The sequence below is a fragment of the Trachurus trachurus genome (assembly GCF_905171665.1).
Source record: "Trachurus trachurus genome assembly, chromosome: 19".
In the NCBI taxonomy this organism is placed as follows: Eukaryota; Metazoa; Chordata; class Actinopteri; order Carangiformes; family Carangidae; genus Trachurus; species Trachurus trachurus.
The window spans coordinates 19,290,553-19,298,982 of NC_139913.1; the positions used below are offsets into that span (position 1 = coordinate 19,290,553).

General features: G+C 43.9%; 1 protein-coding gene across 1 annotated transcript; it reads left to right on the forward strand.

Moving 5' to 3' along the window:
• Positions 1-301: 301 nt before the first annotated feature.
• ercc4 (excision repair cross-complementation group 4) lies at positions 302-8,187 on the forward strand. Its single transcript, XM_083993872.1, has 10 exons — positions 302-565; positions 1,645-1,825; positions 2,710-2,905; positions 3,004-3,211; positions 3,897-4,077; positions 4,203-4,334; positions 4,442-4,546; positions 5,680-6,346; positions 6,441-6,553; positions 7,301-8,187. The coding sequence occupies exons 1-10, from the start codon at positions 389-391 to the stop codon at positions 8,041-8,043; spliced, it is 2,703 nt and encodes a 900-aa protein (XP_083849998.1). The 5' UTR covers positions 302-388; the 3' UTR covers positions 8,044-8,187.
• Positions 8,188-8,430: the final 243 nt, after the last annotated feature.

The window sequence follows — 8,430 nt, forward strand, 5'->3', positions numbered from 1 at the left end:
GCAGCTCGAGAGTTTTTCAAACTCCAAATATATATTTTCAGCAGAATCTGAAAGAGACGTATTTGTGAAAATGCACAGAGTGAAAGAGAATGAAATCATATAGTCTATATTTTGGTATTGATTTAAAAGCAACACAGGGTGATTAAAAATATATTTTGCCGCCTGCTGTGACGCTCCAGGTCACTAGGTGGAGCCGTTGGGCTTAAACTGTCTATTCCTTTTTGCCGCCATGTGACCGGAAGTGCAAGTTCAAAACATTGAGTAACATCTTTGAGCGGCTCCTCTCCAACTGTCACACAATGGTACATGAGGCTTTTAGCTGACATTTATCTGTTAAACAGTGAAAGAAACCCTGCTGAGTGAAGCACCGTCAGCCCGGGGCTCCGTCATGGCGGGGCCGCTGCTGGAGTTTGAGACCGAGATGTTTCTGAGTCTGTTCGGCTGCGACGGGCTGCTGGTGGCGGCCGAGGGGATGGGGATAGACCGCATCCTGCTGCAGTTCATGCGGGTTTACTCGGAGCAGGGCAGCCTGGTCCTTCTGCTCAACACAACAGCACCTGAACAGGTGAGGAGCTGAACTGCTGCTGCTGCTGCTGCTGCATGTCCGCTGTGGAGGAGACTGGAGTCGGAGCTTCTCAACTGCTCAGTGGCTGATGTTCACCTGCATGTGATACCGAGGGGAAATTAGTTTTTAGGTTGGATATTTGACGGACATTCGCCCCAGATCAGGCGGCGACTACTTCTTCTGTTCCAGCCAGTGTTGGCTGTTGGTTCACGGTCTGCTCTGCTCAATCTCTGGCACCTCGTTCCTCTTTTATATACAGTTTAATTGTTCCTACGCTATGTTCCTACCACGATCTCATTTAGGGACCATCAACAAATTAGCATTGAAATAACATCCAACCAGTGTTATTTATAATATCTTCTAGAAATAATTAGTTTAAAGATGAATCAGACACATCACTTTGTATGGTATTTTAGTACTCCCTCAATTTAATATCAATAATTTTATGGAAAAAATAGGCTAATCATAATCAAAAACAATCATTTTCTCAATATCTTCCAGGTAATGTGATGTGCCATGCTTGCTGTGTGAGACACACGTCTTTTAACACCAATGTTTTATTAATTTTTAATACATCTCATAATGTAGATATAGTGTTTTAGCTCATAGCTTCCAGGTCATGTGACCTATTGACCCCAAACCAGTGCAAGACAGTGGAGCCACACATGCAGTGTGAGACACATTTTTAACTTTTAACTTTAACAACAAACACTGTTGTGTTTGATACTGAGCTGCTCAAACATGACAGAAGGTGTAGTTGACTCAACTGTGTTTATGGTCTTTTACAAATTAAACGAAAAGTCACTTCACTGACTGAAGATTTGCAACAAAGTAAGAGTACCTCATAAAAATGTCAAAAGAACAATGCTTGTTTCTTATGTCGTAGAGGAAAAGTCATAGGTTAAAAAAAGACACTACTACTAATCTGTGAATCAATGTTATCTACACTACTGTTAACAACAACATAGCTGCTTCTTTGCAACTTTTTAGAATGAAAATGTGTCACAGTATACAGACACATGTATGTCTGGTCATTCAGGGTATCAAATCAGACTTTCCTCCCTCTCTTCTCTCTTCAGGAGTATTTCACAGAGCAGCTGCGAGTGGAGGGTGTGACTCACCTGCCCAGGACGGTGACCAGCGACATCCAGAGCGCAGAGCGTTATCAAGTCTACACCGAGGGAGGAGTCCTGTTTGTCACCAGCAGGATCCTGGTGGTGGACTTCCTCACTGACCGCATCCCAGCTCATCTCATATCAGGTCAGAGGACTGTGTGGTCAAACCTGAAATGAGGACCATATTTGTCATGTTGCCATACTGTGACACTTGTTTATGTACGGTAGTTTAATCACATTGTTTATTCAGTCATGTAATGGCATGTTAGTTATCACCAATATTAAATGACTTACATGTAATTAATTTCAATAATATTTGATGTTTTAACATATGCACTGTCTTGCTATTCGTTTTAGTCACAAAGCAACAATAGTAACAGGTCTGACAAGTTAAACGTTTAATATTGAGCCTAACAACAGAGACAACAGTCACACTAAGTTACTGATCTTTTTCTGGTATTGTAAAAACAATGAGTCAGTAAATATCTTAGTTGTAGTCATTTCAGAAACACGGATACATAGAAATTGTATTCCTCTGGTAAAGATTCTGTGATTGTTAATGTGGACCCCCCCCCCCACACACACACACACACACTTTTCCATAGACAAACACATGTTACTGCAGGTGTTTTTTTCCCCTTTTTTTGTTTAAATTCTACTAAATAAATAGGTAGCAATAATACATAATAATACATTGTTCTTTGAAAAACAAAAACAATCCCCCACACACTTCAAACACACATCTGATTGCATACATTTTCATCTCTACCTTCACACACAATTCCTGACCCTCTCAGCATCTCTGCCCATCTCTGGAACTATATCATCCACAACCAATACAGAAGGAATTTCAAGTGGGGAAAAAAACAACAGGTTCACTAGATACAAATGAAATAAGCATTTATTATTTATACCAGAAAATGTTGTGGTTGTTTAAACAAACACCTTGTAAGTGATGTATTTAGTTCTGGGTGTTGTGTTGGATTTCATTGTACAGGTGTAACTGTTCTCTCTCTCTGCATCCTTCAGGCATCCTGGTTTATCGCGCCCATAAAATCATTGAGTCCTGTCAGGAGGCCTTCATCCTCCGCCTGTTCAGACAGAAGAACAAGACGGGCTTCATCAAGGCCTTCACTGACAAGGCCACCAGCTTCTCCTCAGGCTTCTGCCAGGTGGAGCGAGTGATGAGGAACCTCTTCGTCAAGAAGCTCTACCTGTGGCCCAGGTGTGATGGAGCATACGTATAACGTGCCGTAGCATGAACAGGGAGTGCGTCTGTCTTTTTTCTTTACCTTTGCTCTGTTCACCTGCTTCATTCAACAGGTTCCAAGCATCAGTGAACTCAGCGCTGGACAGGCACAAGCCGGAGGTGGTGGAGCTCCACGTGTCACTGACGCCATCGATGAGGGTCATCCAGAGCTCCATCCTGGACATCATGGGCGCCTGTCTGAAGGAGCTGAAACGCTACAACCCCACGCTGGAGGCTGAGGACCTGTCACTGGAGAACACCCTCGGAAACGCTTTTGAGAAGGTCTGTTACTGTGTTACTCATCTGTGACCCATTAAAGGAGCTAAAGACTGTGGCCAAAACTGTTGCTGCAGTTAAATTCAAAATACTGCAACGCGTTGTTTCCCTTCCACTCCCCATCTGCCCTAGACCGGAGGTTGCCAGATAGCCACACGCTAACCTCTGCTAATGCTAACCCTGCTTCAGCTTTGTGGCTTTGGTACCCCAAGACTCACTCACAGTCTATCGCCACCGGAACCGCAACAATTTAGTAATAGAACGAAATGAAGCAGATAAAGCTGTATACAGTACATGCACTGGGAAAACTGATTATTGTGCAAAAAGCTAGGTGTGGGTCCAAATAAAATGTTTAAATGCGAATACTATTGTACTATTGTTGTCAGTTAGATCAGTATTTCAAATTAACATGTTTCCTTGGTTTTTTTGTGACATATTGGGTGATTTTATGATTACTTGCCATACATTTCTTACATTTAGCTCCTTTAAACTACCTCAGCACTGAGTTAGACCCCAGCTATTAAACTTATTTGATTAAAATATTTCTTAGTAATAACAAAAAAACTACAAAAAGACCTAATGTGATAGAAACTGTCATATTGTTCTGTTGCTCTCTTTGATGTCAAAGAATGTACTGTGTGGTTGATTTGGTTGTGTGAAGTTGTAGTTGACCTGGTGTTACTCTCTCCAGACCATCCGTCACTACCTGGACCCCCTGTGGCACCAGCTGGGAGCCAAGACCAAGGGCCTGGTCCAGGACCTGAAGGTTCTGAGGGTTCTCCTGCTCTACCTCACCCAGTACGACTGCATCACTTTCCTCAATCTGCTCGAGTCTCTGCGCTCCAGCCAAAAGATCTTTGGCTCCAACTCGGGTAAACTAGAAATCCTTAACTGCTCAGAGTAGTTTTAGTTGAAGTGAAGAATAATGAACTTAATGTCCATAATTAATCTTTGTTATGCCTGTTTGATTGCATGCGCCTGTTATTGTAACCATCAGGGTGGCTGTTCCTGGACTCCAGCACGTCCATGTTTGTGAACGCCAGGAGCCGAGTGTACCGCATCGCTGAGAGCAAGAAGAAGCTCAAAGTGGGAGCAGAGGCTGAGAAACAGAAGTTACCCTCCGCCTCAGGTGACGCAGCAGTGACCAGATCTCTGACAGTGTGTTGCATCATGTGCTGTGTGTGTATTGAGGAGATTACTAAAGGTTATGTGTGTGTGTGTGTGCGTGTGTTTCAGAGGTGAAACGAGACCTGGTGCTGGAGAAGAGCCCAAAATGGGAGGCTCTGACTGAAGTGCTGTTGGAGATTGAGAGGGAGAACAAGAGCTCTCAGCTGGAACCAGGTTAGAGCTCCCTGCTGTTACAGCGTGAAGGTGGTAACAAAATGTTGTACAATGCTACTTTTTTAGACTTATAAAAGTGCCTTTGTCAACCAATTATTATGTAATGTCTTTTTAACTTTAGCGTACAAACCCAAACATAGGAATAGCACACATAAAAACAAACAGATTTAAAACCAGTCCACAGCTGGCATTTCACAAAGCTGAAGGAGATGTTTAAGTGTGTTTGTATCCTTTTCAAAGCCCCGGTGTTGAGCGTGCTGTGTCACTCACATAGCCCACCTGCACATAATGGAACACAGATGTGGAGCAAAACCATCATTTTAATATCAAATCTGCAACTTTTACAAGATCTGCAAGAGAAAAAACCATAAAGTTTATTATTATCAGAGTCTTAACTCAGATGTAGAAAGGATACATTTTAATTCCAAACCTCTGACTTCATGGCTGTAATAACAACTGAGATTTTCTGAGTTATAGTTTAATAAGGTCAATTTGGTTTGGTTGGTGAAACAACGGCAACAAAGGCTCTATGTTGTCTGGCTAATACTCACTGCATTCCAGTGTGTGCACTATTTTTTATGGCAAAAAATGACTTCAAGAAGATGGGCTTTTCAAACTTTCATAGAGATCTGTGAATCAGGACCTCCAGTATGTCATTCTGTGAAGCTAACATTAACTAAAGCAGAGACAGAGCAGAGTTGTCAGGCAGATATAGAAACAGTATAATTACCTGCAGTAGATCCTGCACAGTGCACTCTTAGCTAGGAGAACCGATCAGGAGGAGACGGGCAGACAGAATGTGTTGTTGTGCATGTGGCCACCAGAAAAATGTGTTTTAGACACTTTTAAACACACTTTGAAACGAGCCAGTATCCATTAAATAAAATCTGCTGTGGTTTATCTTGCCATGAAACCAGCACTTTGATTTGGCGCTGTATTTTTTCAACTGTTGTATTCTGCACAAGTGCACCTCAAGATTGCACATTATTACTCCGCAGCTTCACGTCAGCTGACTGATGTAATGATAAGACTCAGAGAATACGCAACACAGATATTTAATTTGATTCTTTTTATTTATAAAAACTCGATCCCAGTACAGGCCCATAGTTTACTTGTGTAACTCTTGCCTCCAGGTCGTGTGCTGATCTGTGCCAGTGATGACCGGACTTGTGCCCAGCTGCAGCAGTACATCAGGAACGGCTCTGATTGGCTGCTCAACAGACTGTACGCCCGCACGATCGCCAAACGGGACTCGGCCGCGGCTGCTGCCCTCGAACTCGACTCGAACAAAAAGGGAAAAGGCTGGAGCAAAAAAGGAGCCAAGGGGAAGGAGCCCGCACCGAAGAAAAACACAAAGTCCGCAAAGAGCAAAGGCCGCCCGTCACTGACCCTGACCCAGATGGTGGGGAAGGAGGAGACGGGTGAAGGACGATCAATGGGAAGCAGCGGCGACGACGATGAAGCGATGGACGAGGACGAAGGCGAGGAAGAACAGCTGAAGCTGGATCTGTCGTCTGATGATTACTACGGCGTCCTGAAGGAGCCGCTCACCGTCATTCACCCTCTGAAAGGCTGCACCGACCCCCACAGCTTGACCCGGGTGCTGCACGAGGTTGAGCCCAGCTTCGTGGTGCTGTACGACGCTGAGGTGAGTTTTGTCCGACAGCTGGAAATCTACAAAGCCACCCGGCCCGGGAAGCCACTCAGGGTGTACTTCCTCATCTATGGAGGCTCGACAGAAGAACAGAAGTATCTCACAGCTCTGTCCAGGGAAAAGAAAGCCTTCGAACATCTCATCAGGTGGGAACTGTTTCTTTCCTATCAGGCGTTTGGGATGATTGAGGTTGTCTGAAGTGTCGGCTTTTCTCACTGGTGTTTGTGTGCAATATTACAGGGAAAAGGCTACTATGGTCATTCCAGAGGAGAGGGAAGGACGAGAAGACACCAACCTGGATCTTGCTAGAAATTTAGAGCCTGCTAACGCCACCACCAACTCCCGCAAAGCAGGCATGTCTGATTTAGTCTTCTTTTTTACATTTCTTTAAAGGGATAGTTCAACATGCTGACAAACTGGCCCATTGCCATAATCCCTATAGTCTTAGGAGTAGGTTTATTACCTTTAATTGTCAGTGCAAGCTATTTTTAGAACGGCGGAGCAGAGCCACGAGCTGCTCAGAGCTACGGAGTCGGAGGCTAATGGGATTTCTTGGTTTCCCTCATCAAGCTCATCAAATACACAATCCAACAACTCCAAAATGCTCTCGTGGACAAGTTGTGACCTGCACATTCACCACGCTATGAGATAATAACAGAATGTTATGAGACAAGTTGTTTTTGAGGCAAATGCAGAGACTGCTTCCTAAAAAACTGCCCCTGACTGAAATGCGCATCAGCGGTTTTGCATGAATTTACCTCAAAAACAACTCTGTCTTGTAACGTTCCGTTATTTTCTCATAGCGTGGTGAATGTGCAGGTCACAACTTGTCCACGAGAGCGTTTTGGAGTTGTTGGATTGTGTATTTTATGAGTTTGATGAGGGAAACCAAGAAATCCCATTAGCCTCCGTAGCGTAGCTCTGAGCAGCTCGCGGCTCTGCTCCACCGTTCTAAATATGGCTTGCACCGACAAATAAAGGTAACTAACCTACTGCTATGGCAATGGGGCAGTTTGCCAAAATGTTGAACTATCCCTTTAACAATTTTCTTGAATAAGTGTTTCTTAATTTTGTATTTCCACTTCCTGTCCCACACACAGGAGGCCAGGAGCAGCCCAAAGAGCCCTCACGGGTCATCGTGGACATGCGTGAGTTCCGCAGCGAGCTCCCGTCCATGCTGCACCGCCGTGGACTGGACATCGACCCTGTCACCTTAGAAGTGGGCGACTACATCCTGACCCCGGACATATGCGTGGAGCGCAAGAGCGTCAGCGATCTGATTGGCTCTTTGCAGAGCGGCCGTCTCTACACCCAGTGCCTCTCCATGACCCGTTACTACAAGAAGCCGGTGTTGCTCATTGAGTTTGACCCGGATAAACCGTTTTCCTTGATGGCCCGATCAGATTTCCGTCATGAGATATCATCGAATGACATTTCTTCAAAACTTACCTTGCTCACCTTGCATTTCCCGCGGTTACGTATCCTCTGGTGCCCCTCCCCTCATGCCACAGCCGACCTCTTCCTGGAGCTGAAGCAAGGCCGCCTCCAACCAGATGCCGCAGCAGCTCAGGCCGTGACGGCTGATTCAGACACAGTGTCTGAATCATCAGGCCTCTACAACCCCGGGCCGCATGACTTCCTTTTAAAAATGCCTGGGGTCAATACAAAGAACTACAGAGCTCTGATCAAAAACGCTGACAGCCTGGCAGATTTAGTCAAACTCAGCCAGGAGAAGTTAACAGAGATACTGGGAAACGCTGTCAATGCCAAGCTGCTGCATGAGTTTCTACATAATGTTGCAGATGTCCCTGCTCCTGTACAGAAGGCCAAACAGACTAAATAAATTAAAGCAGGGACTCCAACATATCAGTATAAAATGTTCTTAACATCAGGATCTGCATTGTAAAGCTGAATGAAAATGTCCCTGGTGTAAAACTGCGCAGAGTGAATTCATGTATTTTTTACAGTCTAAGTGAAATGCACATTACATTAATGTTGAAGAATGAAGCACAGGTTTTTTTTAATATATGTATTTTTTGTAAACTGTGCAAGATTTGAAACTTTTATATTTAAAAGAATTACATGATGGAAAGATAAAATTAAAGTGTTTTTTTAATGTAAAATAATAATAATAATAATTTTTCAAAATAAAGATTTCTGGAACAAAGCATGTTTTTGTCACTCAAAAGTGCGCCACTCACTTAGATCAAATCATTGTTATTCAGAGGTA